Source organism: Oncorhynchus gorbuscha, linkage group LG08, assembly GCF_021184085.1.
Source record: "Oncorhynchus gorbuscha isolate QuinsamMale2020 ecotype Even-year linkage group LG08, OgorEven_v1.0, whole genome shotgun sequence".
Taxonomy (NCBI): Eukaryota; Metazoa; Chordata; class Actinopteri; order Salmoniformes; family Salmonidae; genus Oncorhynchus; species Oncorhynchus gorbuscha.
Window position 1 is genome coordinate 51,487,329 of NC_060180.1, and position 17,191 is coordinate 51,504,519.

The following is a 17,191-nucleotide window of genomic DNA, read 5'->3' on the forward strand; positions in this document are numbered from 1 at the left end:
GAGGGTGATGGCCTGAACTTCTAGTGATAAAGGTAGAATTTGCAGGTCAATGTCCCTGGAGAGTTGACATTTCTTTAATATTTTTTTCCCAGGTAGGCTTGTGTTTGTGTTTTAGTGTGGGGGTGAACATGTATATGTCACTGCACATCACAAAGCAATGATGTATTGTTTCTAGTCTAATAGCTGAATTACTAAATAATAAATAGTACTACATAGCCTACAAATCTGGGGGGATGGTTCATTGCAATACTTCCATCTTGTCTATAATATAAGAACTACACATGTTCAAATGAGCAACAGCCTGCTCCGTTCAATTAATTTTCTTAACTCCCCGTGATTTTGAAATCTGATTTAAACACATTTTAAAACAAATATTGTTTCTTAGGAGATGCTAAAATGTTGAGCTGTTTAAATTGGTCACGTGCGTCCACAGTTCACGTTCCAGTCCTTGTCAGCTGACATCCATATCCAATTTCACCATTATGCACTGTCAATGTCTGAACGTCAACACAACCTTTAATATAGTCCACGCTGTTTACTGCGGAACGTATGTGAGTTATAATATATGGACTGCTAATTCATTTAATTACCAAGGATTAGAAGCAATACAGTCTTGTGTAGCCTACCAAAAACGACATGAACACTTGCCGACACTTTTCTGTACTCTTGCAACCACCAAATGTTAATTTCAAGCGCGAGAACATAGCCAAATGTCCCGAATATCAATGCTGAATATTGTGTTTTTATTGCTCGGGGTTCACTTGAAGTGAATGTCGGTGCTTGTAAACATTTTCGTACGTTACACGTTGAGTCGAATCTATCAATACCAGTTTGTCAAGGGTTATATTCATTACGCCGATTCTGTTGCAACGAAAACGAGAGTTTCTATTGGACAAATTAACGTAGGTTTTGTTCCGTTTGCCCTATTTGCTTCGGTTTGGTTCTTAAACAGTTTCAATAATGAATACACTCTTGGCGTGGAGAGCGACTCTGGCAACTAACCCAGAAGTAATTTAAAGTTACATCAAAAAAACAGTTGATGCAGATTTAGTAAGTGTCTATCTGTAATTATTGAGCTATGTAATTGTTGTTTAATTATAGTTGTAATTAAAAAAAAAAACATTTGAGTCAATTAGCAGACGCTACAGAGCGACATGTTTTTTAGGTGAATTTATTAAGCTAGCTCAGTGAGATATCCACATGTAAGTATATTTTTCCTCAATAACGAAGTTCTGAGTTTCAGTGATGGACCTGTCAGACCCCGAGGAGCAGTTACTCCACTATGCCAAGACTGGAAGCCTCTCTCTCATCCAGTGTCTTCTGCAGCTGCGGATTGAGCAAGATCTCAGACTCAACATCAATTGCAGAGGTATCCTTTAACTAAATGTAGTCTAATGTATCATCATCTTATGCTGAGAAGCCTGTTGCTGTTCTGGTAATCAGTCCACTGTTAAATGACTGGTGTGATGGCCCAGGAAAGACCACGACCAGTGCAGGTTGGACACCTCTACATCTGGCCTGCTACTATGGACACAAAGATGTTGTGGAGGAGTTGCTCAAGGTGAGAATAATACAGACTATATTATGTATGTTTGACCTAGTGTATTTTCCTAAAATATATATGTGTGAGCATCAGTATGTGTCTGTCTGTTAGGCTGGTGCTGATGTGAATTTGCAGAATAGCATGGGTGACACGCCTCTACACAAAGCTGCCTTAGCAGGAAGAAAGGTAAACTTTTCATGGGCTTTTTACAGAGATACACGTGTGTACAAGATCATGTCTGTTCAGGTATGCAGTGTGCACGGCTACTTAGTGGTGCATTTCTATGGAGAACGTAATCCTATTTTCTCTCACAGGAGGTAGTTCTGTTGCTGCTGCGATATGATGCCAGTTCCACTATCATCAACGGGAAAGCACAGATCCCTAAAGCTGTCACTGAGGATGATGAAATCAACACCATGCTGGAGGGTAGGTTGTGATTAGGGATTATAATAGAGGAATGTTTGATGGACTCTTCATCGCTGCACTAGATTTTGTTCAGTAGGTCAAATATTAAGCACTTTTCCCCCTTTGCATAATGTTTTGCTACAGTGTGCCCTACTGAACACTACCCTGGTTCACAATCCCTGTTTAATGTTGTGCAGCTGCAGAGAGAAGAGCTGAGAGGAGACAGGAGGAGAAACTTCTGGAAGCGGCCAGAGAGGGAGACGTCTTCACCCTGTCTGAGCTGGTCAGCATCTGATCATCTCTGACCCTCCACTGAACCTCTGGTTACCTCCCAAATGGCACCCTATTCCCTAAAATTGATCTACTTTTGACCAGAGATCTATCGGGCCCATAGGACTCGGGTCAAAGGTCGTGCACTATATGGGAATAGGGTGCCCTTTGGAGCAAAGCCTCTACCTCAGAATGGGGTAGTAGAAGCGTGGCTTTGGTCTTCTTGATGATTAAGCACTGTACACATGACTTGAGCTTTCATGTAATTGTCTTCAGCTTGGTTACTGACCTCGTAATTGAAGAGGTCAACCTAGTCCTTCCCATTATGCAACAAACCTGTTTGGTTCTATACACATCAAATTGTATTAGTCACATGCGCTGAATACAACAGGTGTTCACCTTACAGTGAAGTGCTTACTTACAAGCCCCTCACCAACAATGCAGTTTTTAAAAAATCATAAAAGTAGTAACAAGTAGTTAAAGAGCAGCAGGGAAATAACAATAGTGAGACTATATACAGGGGGTACCGGTACAGAGCCAATGTGTGGCACCAGCTAGTCGAGGTAATTGAGGTAATATGTACACGTAGGTAGAGTAATTAAAATGGCAATGCATAGATAACAGAGTAGCAGTGGTGTTAGAAGAGGGGGGGTGCAATGCATTTGATTAGAGGTTCAGGAGTCTTATGGCTTGGGGGTAGAAGCTGTTTAGAAGCCTCTTGGACCTAGACTTGGTGCTCCGGTACCTCTTGCTGTGCGGTAGCAGAGAGAACCGCCTATGTCTAGGGTGGCTGGGGTCTTTGACAATTTTTAGGGTCTTCCTCTGACACCGCCTGGTATAGAGGTCCTGGATTGCAGGAAGCGTGGCCCCAATGATGTACTGGGCCGTACGCACTACCCTCTGGAGGCCGAGCAGTTGCCATACCAGGCAGTGATGCAACCAGTCAGGATGCTCTCGATGGTGCCGCTGTAGAACCTTTTGAAGATCTGAGGACCCATGTACTTTGCGCATAGATATATTGATAGCTTACATGCAGATTTGACTTACATGCATGCATGTTATGTGAATGTTAAGACACCATGTGCTTAATTAATTCACTTTAGATGTTACTTTTTCAGCTCAGCAGGAAGCGGCCTCCTGACATCAATTGTAGAGACCTGCAGGGGAACACGCCTTTACACTGTGCTGCCTACAGGGGGCAGAAGCAGTGTGTTGGAAAGCTGCTCAAGTGTGGAGCTAGCTCCAGCATGAAGAACAAGAGTGGTATGTTTCCCTATTGATATGTCCACTGAGGAAATAAAAATAGAATTTGGGGTAAACCATAATTGACCTATCCTCACCATGCACATCCTTTGTATAGAAAAATATTATATTTTTTGTAAGTGGGACTTTGTTTGCATGGATATTACATTTGATAGAGCCTGGATGTAGTTTGAAATCATCATCACTTCAGTTTCATTATGTGTAGAAAAAGAAAAGAGGTGTATAGATTACCATATTTGCGAAACAAACGATACACCTACTTAGCTGGTGTCTGACTGCGTCCCTAATGGCACCTTCTTCCCTATCTCTATGGGTCCTGATCAAAAGTAGTACACTATATAGGGTGTAGGTTGCCATTTGGGAATATCCTATGTGGTGTATTCACTGCCTCCCTCCCTGTCAGCTTGTAGGAGGTTTAGTTTAGTTTAGCAGCAGCAACTCTTCCTGGGGTCCACATAGAACGTACAAATACATGACAAGGTACAGAACACTTATCGACATGAACATCATAAGATATTACATTCAACATTAAAAAATAAAAAAAAGAGTTTTATATATTGGAAAGACACCAAGAGACAACAATACTATTTACACCATTCATATATCATATTCTCATATACTGTACAGTTAAATTAGATTTTTAGATGGAGGTAATTGATAATGGGCAGATAAATGGCCTGGTTCTGTTGCAGACCAAACAGTGTTTGACCTGGCCTGCAGTGAGGAGATTAAGCAGATTCTGGAGGGCAGTCGTGACCAGGTGAGGTGCGAGAAGAACACTGCAGTGAAAAGCTGCTGATACTGTTAAAAGCATCGGTCCAGTGCTCTAGTTTTCAATGAAATCATGACTTACAAAATACTCATGAAACAGAAATGTTTTTTCTTCCCCTAAGGATACAGTTAGTGGTGTGCAGAAGTTTGAAGGCCTCCTGTGGAAGGTATTCTTGTGTTTTATTCACAACAAATATTAATATATTCTGTACATTATTGAATGTAATTCAATGATTTCATACAGTACCTACTGTAAAATGAGTACATTATAGACCAGTGGTGTTTAGTGTTACTCTGAAACTACTGAAAACTGACATCCTTCAGTATAGTATAGCGATGCTGTCTTTGGCCCTGTCCAATACAGAGTTCCAGGTTCCTGGCATGGCGTTCCTATTGGGTGGTCATTCAAGATGGGGTCCTGTCCTGGTACCCTAGACAGTGAGTCCTCCAACCTTCTTCCCCCTCCTCATCTCTCTCTCTCCCCTCCCTATTGCATACACAGCCCCTTGCTCCTCCTGTTTTCCCCTGAAGAGCTTGAGGTAGTACAGTGAAAAGCTCTTGATAGCTTCATCTTTCTGTCTGTGTTTGTTTCTAGAGCTGATGCCGTGGCGGATGTCCGGAAGCAAGGCGCTAAGGCTCTGATGAAAGCTCACTGCAGGGTAGGTAGGCACCAGGCCAGGGTTCTGTGTTCAATGCTTTACCAAACATTGAGATGTGGACAGCACAAAATACATTAACCTTTTACTGTCACTTATAGGCCTACCCTCCAAAACCCAACACCTCTGTTCTTGGAATGCATTTTAATCACATTATGTTGATATTAGAAATACCTATTTTCATATCTATATTGACTATTGTTTGTTTCACTGAATTTGATTCATAATCCTCCAGGTAAAAGCATGGGACAAGTGTTTCTTCAGCCTCCGGTGCTTTGATCACAGTCTCCATCACTTCAAGGTGTCATCTAAGACGGATCCAGAGGCTATCAGAAAAGTGAAGTTCTCCTAGGATAGATATTATGTGGTTTGGGACACCGCACGTCATAGTTTACAACACATAGGCCTATTTTTTGTTGTTGGTGTGATTTGTTTGTGTGTGCAGAGATGGCTGGATGCCCTGGAGGAGCATATGGCCTATAGCAGCTGTAACACTACCCAGGAGCAGACCACTGAGGATGAGGAGGGGGATGAAGTTACACTGGGGGACCTAACAGACTCCCTCCAGGTCGGCGCAATTCTTTTCCACCAGCAGTATATTTTCCACCCAATGCCACACGTACACACACATAATCAGACTGGGATTCAAACCAACACAGATTAATATCCGCACTACAATAGACTTTTAAAGGCAAGTGAATAGCGTCCTATCAAAGCCGTGTGCGGCCAGTGTGTACTTACACAAGGTAAAGTGTCTCTCTCGCTCCTTTGCAGGCTGCTGAAGTCTGCCAGCAGAAATTGGAGACTCAAGTGTCTATTTTTCTGTCCATGGTGAAGAATGAGGAGAACAACAGTAAGAGATCTCCTATTCATGTTCTCACTGCTCCTTCACAGCTTCTGCCAGTCTCTCTCATTTACTGTCTGTCGGTCTATGGCCGTGTCGAGACTTGACAGTTCATGCAGCTTTAGTATTCGGATCATAGAGTTCTGATCATGGAATTCCGAACGCGCCATGCATCTACGCCTACATTTAAATGTGGTTACCGTGTCCGGATTCCTTTTTTCCGCACTATATTCAAATGCCAGTATGCATTCTACAAACAGTGAAATAGGCAAAATAGAAAAATAACAACAACTGATGGCATTAGCTAACTAGCCAGCTAACCTCTGTAGCTAGCTAGCTTGCAATGCTAAAGGGATTGCAAAGGGGTTAGCATAACTTTAAAAAACATTTTTTATATTAGCTATCTGATTAGCATTTGAGGTCAGCTAACACTCTATGGACTTATTTCCTCTTACAATATAACGAAAAAATGCCTCTCGGTCCCAAAACACAAGTTTTCTGGACACTTGTGGGAGGAGTGCTGATGACGTCGACCACTGTATGTGCTTTCGGTAGTCTGATTGCATCCAGACTGAGGAGAAAGCCGCAGAGAATGCATACAGACAGATCTGAACACAATCCGACCATATGTTAAAGTCAGTTAAATGATCTTGTCATTCAATTACAGTGCCCCTTTTACTGATATTGGCATGTATTAACCCTGTAAATTCTATAGAACAAGCCTCAGCAAGCACCACTATTCAATGAAGAGTTTGGGATATGATTAACCTTTGGTTAAAATAAACATTTATGTAATGTGTGTAACTGTCGGGATGGTGTGAAAGGCCTAGCCACAGAATTAGATAGAGATATACAGTCAACACTATACAGTTCTATGGCCCTAACTCTTTCCTCGCCCTAACTCTTTCCTCGCCCTAACTCTTTCCTCGCCCTAACTCTTTCCTCGCCCTAACTCTTTCCTCGCCCTAACTCTTTCCTCGCCCTAACTCTTTCCTCTGTGTTCCAGCATTGGCTACTCCTCTCCTGCTGAAGGCCAGGGAGACCAGTGACCTCTCCAGGGAGACCAGCTCTGCCCTACACTTCTGTCTGAGCCTGTTTTCCAAACAACAGGAGGTACGGTAACTACTATAGCTCCCTCACCTCCTAGCTCACCCCTCCAACCTCACTTCTACCTCACCTCTCCAACCCCATCTCTACCACACCCCTCCAACCTCACCTCCACCTCAGTCATAAAGCATCTCAGTGCTGATCTAGAATCAGGTCCCTCCTGTACATATAATCATATTCATTATAATCTAAAAGGATCCTAGATCAGCAAAACTCCCCCTAAGATGTGGTTTGAATTGTATGCGACCCAGGCTATTTTTAAACAATTAGTTGGTCGCATTGCTTTTTTTTACTCAGAGGGCTGTTTTATGTGGAGCATCTATCATCTTTCCAACCAGAGGACCAGCTATGCCTCTGTTAAAAAGGGGGGGGATTGGTCCTAAAAAGACCAAACAGGCTGTGATATTATGCAATTCAAAATTCATTGATGAAAAGCATCTAGCCCGTTCACTCGTATTTATGCTTACACAATTGTTTATGTGCTGTGTTCTTATTGGCTGATTCATTCATGGTGAGTGGGTTATAGAAGCCTCTAGCCCATCCCCCTGTTGTGACTGGCCAGTAGCGGAGTGTGACTGGGGGTAGTGGATTGGGAAGGGCTGATGGCTGTGTATGTGTGTAGTATGGAGGGGTGTGTGTCCTAGTGGCCGGGCCATGCCCTTGGGACATAATTACAACAGTTTATTAATCACTGCCGCGAGCCTGCAGCAAGGACAGAGCTGAGCAAGATCCGCTTTTATGCTGAGCTCTGCACTCGGCCCGCAGATCAGCACAGGCATGCGCACGCACAAACCTACACACTCCTCCAAGCACACACTCACTCAGTCAAGGGAAATGCTGCTTGTTTATAGACAGAACTAAAGCGTATGCATATTAACACTGAGGCTGAGACACACACACACACACACAAGCAGGCACACTTCCACCACCCAGCAGAGCATCCCGGACAGGAGAAAGGAGGATCGGTGAAAGCAGTGCCCTCCATCCGCACAGGTACAGACAAAACTCCTCTCTTTGTTTTCATTTTCTACTGGGTCTATTTGCAATAGACAGGTCTCTGTAGACCCTGCTTGTTCCATTGTGGGGCTTTGTAATTGAAGATTGTTCAGGTGTGTAGTTTTTCAATGTTGTAGGTAGGAGATTATTCTAAACAGGCGTTTTACATTCAGAACAAGTTGTCTTGACTGCTCTGATGGTGATGTGGGGCATTGAGTACACACGAAGAGGGGTTCGCATAGTGTTCAGTGCATTTCTGACTTTTATCTGGAATTCTGAGTTATTTTATGACATTGGGGTTTATTGTAGTGTACTCTGTCATTCCGTTAGAGCATTAGGAAAAGTACCTGGAGAAGAGATTTAGCAATACAGTAAGGACAAACAGTGATTACCTTAATACTGTGTTCAGTGAACTTGAACTTTAACATCTGGTGCTGTAATGGCATACCCAGAGGGAAGGTTGTATGACAGACTTCCTCTGCAATACGGTTTGAATGCAGTAAATCATTGATGGTATGACTGTATTCATATACCAGTATCTTTCATCAGCTTCATTGTAAGAAACAAATATGCCTGGAAAAAGAAGATAACAGTTTGAGTTGGTATTTGAATGACCCCACAGTGGTTGGATACATTGCCTTCTGTTTGCTGGTCCTGGGCTAGTTCTGTCTGATAGATCTCTGAATATCTCAGTTAAGACCATAGTGTTCTGGAAGATTCTGTCCACAGTGAGAGATGCAAAGTGAGTGTCAAACGGGCTCACTGGCTCGACAGCCGACCACCAGGGGATTAGATGCTTTGACAAGAATCACATGATAAGTCTGAACCAGTCCTACGATGTGTCGGCTCTCTCTCTGAGTCGGAAGTGTTAGATCAGACTAATGGGATTAAGACACCTAGCAGAGTATCAAGGAGGGAGAGATGGACAGTATCAAACCTAATCCTTCCATCCATCTCCATTCCACTGTTCCTGCCACAGACACAGCTGTCACTACTGCTGCAGCTTCTGCCTACCTAGCCTTCTTCACGTCATCATTAATAGGGCCGAGTTTTTCTTGACTAGGAAACCTGACCTGACCAGTGAGTACTCAGGGCCACAGTCATGTAATCTAGGTAGAGCCAGTACTTTCTCCAGACTGCGTGACTCAGATTAGGAAAAACTCCTGGCAACAGTCATTGTTTACCGGTAGGGCCAGGAAACAAGCTGCCCCACTACAAGGGAAAACTATGAACCTTGGCTTGGGTGGCTGAAGTCTTTGAAAATATTGTGGGCCTTCGTCTGACACCACCTAGTATGCAGGTCCTGGATGGCAGGGTGCTTGGCCCCAGTGATGTACTGGGCCGCATCACCACTCTCTGGAGCATCTTGCGGTGGCGTGCCTTGCTGTGGCCGTACCAAGCGGTGGTGCAGCCAGCTCTCAATGGTGCATCTGTAGAACCTTTTGAGGAGCTGAGGACCGATGCTAAATCTTTTCAGCCTCCTGGGGGGGAAGAGGTGCTGTTGTACCCTCTTCACAAATGTATGCGTGTCTGTGGACCATGTTAATTACTTACTGATGTGGACACCGAAGACCTTGAAACTCACCTCTCCATTTCCTGTAGTCCATTATCAGCTCATTTAGCTTGCTGACGTTGAGGGAAAGGTTGTTGTCCTGGCGCCACACTGCCAGGTCACTGGTGACCTTCCTATAAGCAGCCTCATCGTCGTCGGTGATCAATCCTACCGCCGTCGTGTCGTCAGCAAACTTGATGATGGTGTTGGAGTCATGCACGGCCACACAGTTGTGGATGAACAGGGCGTACAGGAGGGTACTAGGCACACCCCTGAGAGACCCCTGTGTTGATGGTCAGCATGGCAGATGTGTTGTTGGCTACCCTCACCACCTGGGGGCGGCCCATCAGGAAGTCCAGTATCCAGTTGCAGAGGGAGGTGTTCAGTCCCATGGTCCTGAGCTTGGTGATGAGCTGTAGTCAATGAACAGCATTTTTACATAGGTATTCCTTTTGTCCAGATGGGTGGGGGCAGTGTGGAGTGCAAACCAATGGAATTTTGTAATTTGGCTGAACTATCCCTTTAACGTTGAGGGGACTTCAATCTTTTTTCACATTCCAAACAGCACCATCTAGTGGTCAGAACCTGGTAATATCAGGATGTAGAATGGGACATAAATATAACTTCAATGACTAATTTGTCGGGGGGGACTACCAATTTCACTGGGAGTACATTACATAGGATAAAGAAACAATACTCAGAGCCTCAGCTACATAATATTTGTCAGACACAGAGAACTGATACTATATACTCGTTGTTGGGGTGGGATTGGTGTGGGGTGTGGAGGGTCCATGGGTCGCTTTTGACCATTCCTTTGGATTCCTCATTTCTAACTGCTTGTTAGAAAAAAGTTTGGTCCAAATCGGATGTTGGGTACTATATTTATTGAAAATTATACTAATCCTAGAAATAAAAATGCTCACTTTAGATGCAATCAATTACCTTAATTTCTCAGACTTAAATTATATTTAAACAAAATAATATTACAGAAATGCTAATCTTATCTGTTTATAACAACAAACCATTTCAGGTCTCCCAAGTGGAGCAGCAGTCTAAGGCACTGCATCGCAGTGCTTGAGGCGTCACTACAGACCCAGGTTTGATTCCAGGCTGTGTCACAACCGGCCGTGACCGGGAATCCCATAGGGCGACGCACAATTGGCCCAACGTTGTCCAGGTTAGGTTAGGGGAGGGTTTGGTTGGGCGGGCTTTACTTGGCCTATCACGTTCTTGCAACTCCTTGTGTCAGATCGGGCTCCAACACATTGTTGCAGCTTCTGGGTTCAGAGGCGGGTGTTAAGAAGCTCGGTTTGGTGGGTCACGTTTCACAAGACGCACGACTCGACCTTTGACTCGCCCGAGCTCGTTGGGGAGTTGCAGCGATGAGACAAGATCGCAATTGGATATCATGATATTGGGGAGAATAAAGGGGGGGAGAGTAAAATACAAATCATTTTTAAAAGATTTCAGAACAAGCTGAGATGGTGGGTGTCAAAATCCTCTTCCTTGTGCTTTTTGAGGTGGAACTACCCATTACAGACCATGTCAGGGATAGGTTCAAAATGTCAATGAAGACACTTGCCAGTAGGTCAGCGCATGCTCTGAGTACGCGCACTTGTGAATGTTAACCTGTTAGAGGTCTTACTCAAATTGGCTACGGAGAGCGAGATCCCACATTCATCTGGAACAGCTGGTGTTCTCATGCATGGTCCAGTATTGCTTGCCTCGAAGTGAGCATGGAAGTCATTTAGCTCATTTGGTAGGCTCACGTTGCTGGGCAACTCACGGCTGGGTTTCCCTTTGTAATCCGTGATAGTTTGCAAGCCCTTCCACATCTGTCATGCGTCGGGGCCGGCCTAGTGGGATTCAATCTTAGTCGTGTACTGACACTTGTGGGATTTCTTATAAGAGTCCAGATTGGTGTATCACTCCTTGAAAGCGGCAGCTCTAGCCTTTAGCTCAATACGGATGTTGCCTGTAATCCATGGCTTCTGGTTGGGTTGTGTACGTACCATCACTGTGAGGATGACTTCGTCGATGCACTTATTAATGAAGCCGGTGACTGATATGGTAAATTCCATATTCCAGTCTGCTAGCGAAATAGTCCCGTATCTTAGCATCCGCTTCATCGGACCACTTCTGTATTGAGCCCGTCACTGGTACTTCCTTAGTTTTTGCTCAACTGTGGGACCTTTTATATAGACAGGTGTGCCTTTCCAAATCGTGTCCAATCAATTGAATTTACCACAGGTGGACTCCAATCAAGTTGTAGAAACATCTCAAGGATGGTCAATGGAAACAGGATGCACCTGAGCTCAATTTGAGTCTCATACTGTAGCAAAGGGTCTGAACACTTATGTAAATAAGTTACTTTTGTTTTAAATTTCTTATAAATTTGCACACAAAAATAACGTTTTTGCTTCGTCATTATGGGATATTGTGTGTAGATTGGTGAGGGGGAAAAATATTTCATTAATTTTAGAACAAGGCTGTAACGTAACAAAATGTCAAGGGGTCTCAATGCTTTCCGAATGCACTGTATGCTCATCTGTATGCAGATGAATGCATTCTAAAAACACAATTCAAATTTGACAAATTGAATACCTGAATTCCCACCCAAATTCTTTCTGTGCCAATCAAATGTTGTATGTGCTATATTTCAGTGATGATGGATTATCTGTTTGCATCTATTGTTTGCATCTATTGTGTTTGCATCTATTGTGTTTGCATCTATTGTGTTTGCATCTATTGTGTTTGTGTTTGCATCTATTGTGTTTGCATCTATTGTGTTTGCATCTATTGTGTTTGCATCTATTGTGTTTGCATCTATTGTGTTTGCATCTATTGTGTTTGCATCTATTGTGTTTGCATCTATTGTGTTTGCATCTATTGTGTTTGCATCTATTGTGTTTGCATCTATTGTGTTTGCATCTATTGTGTTTGCATCTATTGTGTTTGCATCCATTGTCTAACTGTGCATGTTATTAGAATTGTTTTTAAAACCTTTTAGTAATTTTGATGGCAGTTTCTACATTATGTAGATGTTTAATTAAATGCACAACTGGGAGGGAGTGGAGAGACTAAACCGCTTAGTGGTAAAGAAACCATGACCCCATTTTGATAAATAATTTATGTACAGCCTCGATGGGGGCCATTTGCCCCATAATCTCTTTCCCGTCTTGCGTGAAAACAAAGTTAAAGCTTGCAGCTTCATGGTCCCAGGTAGGAAGGCAGAGGGCTGTGATTGTCCCAGGTGTTTCCAGTACAGCCACAGAGCCTCCGTCTCAGTAGAGCCTAAAATAGCGCTTTGTGTGCTGAGGCGAGAGGATGGAGGGATGGGGGGGGGGGTTGAGTGAGGAGGAGAGAAATAGCACTGGGGCACGTTACACAACAAAGTATTCCCAGATGGGTCTCCTTGGCTCGGGCTCCTGCTGCAACGTGAGTTCATTTAATTTCCAGTAGCTTCAAAGACAAGTAGGACAAGCTACAAAGACGAGTCAAATAAAATGTTATTGATCGTGTACACATATTTATCGCAGGTGCAGCAGAATTCTAATGTTTCTAGCTCTAACAGTGCAGTAATACACTACATGGCCAAAAGTAGGTGGCCACCCCTTCAAATTTGTGGATTTGGCTATTTCAGCCACACCCGTTGCTGACAAGGTGTATAAAATCGAGAACACAGCCATGCAATCTCTATAGACAAACATTGTCAGTAGAATGACCTGTACTGAAGAGCTCAGTGACTTTCAACGTGATACTATCATAGGATGCCATCTTTCCAACAAATTTCTGCCATGCTAGAGCTGTCCGGTCAACTGTGAAGTGGAAACGCCTAGGAGCAACAATGGCTCTGCCGTGAAGTGGTAGGCCAGAATCACAGAACGGGACCGCCGAATGCTGAAAAATCATCTGTCCTGTCCTCTGGAAGCGACGTCAGCACAGAACTGTTAATCGGGAGCTTCATGAAATTGGTTTCCATGGCCGAGCAGCCGCACACAAGCTTAAGATCAACATGTGCAATGCCAAGCGTCGGCTGGAGTGGTGTAAAGCTCTCCACCGCTGGAGCAGTGGAAACGCGTTCTCTGGTGTGATGAATCAAGCTTCACAATCTGGTAGTCTGGGTTAGGCGGATGTCAGGAAGACTATCTGCTCCAATGCATAGTGACAACTGTAAAGTTTGGAGGAGGAATAATGGTCTGGGTCTGTTTTTCATGGTTCATGTTAGGCCCCTTGGTTCCAGTGAAGGGAAATCTTAATGTTACAGCATACAATGATATTCTTGACAATTCTGTGCTTCCAACTTTGTAGCAACAGTTTGGGGAAGCAAGGTCCATAGAGAAATGGTTTGTCGAGATCGGTGTGGAAGAACTTGATTGACCTGCACAGAAGTACAGACCTTCCCAGGAGATTGGAGACTGTTATAGCAGCAAAGGGGGGACCAACTCCATATTAATGCCCATGATTTTGGAATGAGATGTTTGACGAGGAGTCCACATACCTTTGGTAATGTAGTGTATGTACTGTATGTGTCCAGTGCATTCGGAAAGTATTCAGACCCCTTCACTTTTTCCACATTTTGTTATGTCAAAAACCATCCTCATCAATCTACACACAATACCCTATAATGTCAAAGCCAAAATGTTAGCAAATGTATAAAAAAAAAAAAAAAAACCTTAATTACATAATTATTCAGACCCTTTGCTATTAGACTCAATTGAGGTCTTCAAAGTAGCCTCCCATTGCTTTGTTGACAGCTTTGCACACTCTTGGCATTCTCTCAACCAGCTTCATGAGGTAGTCACCAGGAATGCATTTAATTTAACAGGTGTGCCTTGTTAATTTGTGGAATTTCTTTCCTTCTTCATGAGTTTGAACCAATCAGTTGTGTTGTGACAAGATAGGGGTGGTATACAGAAGATAGCCCTATTTGATGAAATACCAAGTCCATATTATGGCAAAAACAGCTCAAATAAGCAAAGAGAAATGACAGTTCATAATTTCTTTGAGACTTGAAGGTCAGTCAATCCATGGTGGTCCTCTCATGAGGACCACCACAGGAAAGGAAGACCCAGAGTTACCTCTGCTGCAGCCTCAGAAATTGCAGCCCAAATAAATAGTTCAGAGTTCAAGTAACAGACACATCTCAACATCAACTGTTCAGAGGAGACTGCGTGAATCAGGCCTTCATGGTCGAATTACTGCAGAGAAACCACTACTAAAGGACACCAATAATAATAAGAGACTTGCTTAGGCCAATAAACATGAGCAATGGACATTAGACCGGTGGAAATCTGTCCTTTGGTCTGATGAGTCCAAGTTTGAGATTTTTGGTTCCAACCGCCTTGTCTTTGTGAGATGCAGTGTAGGTGAACGGATGATCTCTGCATGTGTGGTTCCCACCGTGAAGCATGGAGGAGGTGGTGTGGGGATGCTTTGCAAGTGACACTGTCAGTGATTTATTTAGAATTCAAGGCAAACTTAACCAGCATGGCTACCACACCATTCTGCAGCAATATGCCATTCCATCTGGTTTGTGCTTAGTGGGGCTGTCATTTGGTTTTCAACAGGACAATGACCGAACACACCTCCAGGCTGTGTAAGTGCTAATTGACCAAGGAGAGTGATGGAGTGCTGCATCAGATGACCTGGCCTCCACAATCCCTTGACCTCAACCCAATTGAGATGGTTTGGAATGAGTTGGACCGCAGAGTGAAAGAAAAGCAGCTAACAAGTGCCCAGCATATGTGGGAACTGTTGAAAAAGCATTCCAGGTGAAGCTGGTTGAGAATTCCAAGATTGTGCAAAGCTGTCATCAAGGCAAAGGCTATTTGAATAATATCAAATATAACATATTTTGATTTGTATAACGCTTTTTGTTACATGAATCCATGTGTTTTCATAGTTTTGTTGTCTTACCTATATTTCTACAATGTAGAAAATAGTAAAACTAAAGAAAATCGTTGAATGAGTAGGTGTGTCCAGACTTTTTACTGGTACTGTATATTTCAGAGGTTTAAAAAGGAACAATTATAAACCAGTACTTTTGGGGGGTTCGAGCCTTTTCAGAACTTTATTTTGCTGGTCAAAAGAGTGGAACAGAACGGAAAATAAATGATAGTTCTGATCCGAACTAAACCATTGGAAAACGATTTTGGTTCCAACCCCTGGAGTGTATGGATAGTATATGAATAGAAAAGGTGTGTGTATAGGTGTTGAAATTCTGGTGAGTGACCACCAATCTAATATCCAAAATATATTTTTGGCCGTCGGTAATAATGCAAGAAACGTTTTGAGCAAATAATGTACGAAAATAACACGCCAAAAAATGTACACTGTAAAGATGGCTAGGAGCTGGAATCAGGGTGACCCAAGTCTGTCGGCGCCATCTTGTCAAGTAGGACGACTACTTTATTCTGAGTGGAATAGTGAACATTGTGGTGTGAACAAGTGCTTGTTTTGTTTCACGGGCAGAGTGAGAACGAATGTACTATTTATAAGGATGGTCTGTCTGGTAGATGTTAAAGCCAGCCTATGTTATGCTCATAAAATGGAAGGTTCTCTTAATTATGTCTTCGATTGGAATGTTCTCCTGGCCAGTAGATATTCCTTGCATATTGTGATCTAAGTGGGAAATGGAGAGGGGTAAAGATGTGAACAAAGCATCTCAGTATCAGACAACACTTAGTCAGTAGATACACTACCCTTCAAAGTTTGGGGTCTATTAGAATTGTCCTTGTTTTTAAAAGAAAAACAAACAAAAAAGTGTCAATTTAAAATGACATTTTTTTCCGAAATATAGTGTAGACATTGTTAATATTGCAAATGACTATTGCACCTGGAAACGGCTGATTTTGTTATGGAATATATACATACGCGTACAGAGGCCCATTATCAGCAACCATCTCTCCTGTTTTCCAATGGCACGTAGTGTTAGCCTTGTAAAATTATCAACTTTGATTAATTAGCTCATGGATCATTTAGAAAACCCTTTTGCAATTATGTTTGCAGAGCTGAAAACTGTGCTGATTTAAAGAAGCAATAAAACTGGCCTTTAGACTAGTTGAATATCTTGAGCATCAGCATTTGGGTTCGATTACAGGCTCAAAATATCTAGAAACAAAACTTTCTTCTGAAACTCGTCAGTCTATTCTTGTTCTGAGAAATTAAATGAAGACTATGATGTTATTTTAATGGACAAAAATATGCTTTTCTTTCAAAAACAAGGACATTTCTAAGTGACTCAACTTTTGAACAGTAGTGTAGGTTGGTTTCTAAATTTGAATGTCTATTATATCTGATCTATTCACTTATTTATGATATTATACTGAACAGATTTAACGGAGTTAGTTTATTTAAGGAAATCCGTCAATTGAAATGAATTCATTAGACCCTAAACTATGGATTTCACGACTGAGCAGGGACACAGCCATGGGTGGAGTTTTTCCCTACACAAGGGCTTTATTTAAAAAATTCTAAAACAACGTTGGAGTTGGCTTATGGTAGAGAAATTAACATTCAATTCTCTGGCGAAAGATCTGGTGGACATTCCTGCAGTCCATTCCAATTGCGTGTGGGCATTGCATTGTGTGACAACTGCACATTTTAGAGTTGCCTTTTATTGTCTCCAGCACAAGGTGCACATGTGTAATGGGACCAACACTTTACATGTTGCGTTTATATTTTTGTTCAGTATATATCTAAGGAAATCCCCCTCCAGAGCATACAGACTGTGCCTAACCCTGACCTATGACCAGAGCGTATCTTATGTTCTCCCTCTCGCT

At 42.7% G+C, this 17,191-nt stretch overlaps 1 protein-coding gene across 3 annotated transcripts in view; it reads left to right on the forward strand.

The window, feature by feature from the left end:
• The first annotated feature begins 452 nt into the window (after positions 1-452).
• Positions 453-17,191, forward strand: part of LOC124041787 (oxysterol-binding protein-related protein 1-like) — a 40,417-nt gene continuing 23,678 nt past the window's right edge. The window contains exons 1-15 of one of the 3 annotated variants that reach the window (XM_046359808.1): positions 453-551; positions 1,244-1,369; positions 1,476-1,561; positions 1,655-1,729; positions 1,858-1,969; positions 2,146-2,231; positions 3,337-3,481; positions 4,174-4,241; positions 4,375-4,419; positions 4,617-4,690; positions 4,848-4,911; positions 5,144-5,245; positions 5,354-5,476; positions 5,683-5,761; positions 6,759-6,865. In XM_046359808.1, the coding sequence (XP_046215764.1) occupies positions 1,246-1,369; positions 1,476-1,561; positions 1,655-1,729; positions 1,858-1,969; positions 2,146-2,231; positions 3,337-3,481; positions 4,174-4,241; positions 4,375-4,419; positions 4,617-4,690; positions 4,848-4,911; positions 5,144-5,245; positions 5,354-5,476; positions 5,683-5,761; positions 6,759-6,865 (1,290 nt within the window). In that variant the 5' untranslated portion in view covers positions 453-551; positions 1,244-1,245. The remainder of the gene's footprint in view (positions 552-1,243; positions 1,370-1,475; positions 1,562-1,654; positions 1,730-1,857; positions 1,970-2,145; positions 2,232-3,336; positions 3,482-4,173; positions 4,242-4,374; positions 4,420-4,616; positions 4,691-4,847; positions 4,912-5,143; positions 5,246-5,353; positions 5,477-5,682; positions 5,762-6,758; positions 6,866-17,191) is intronic. The other 2 variants (XM_046359811.1, XM_046359809.1) reach the window with 2 other exon arrangements.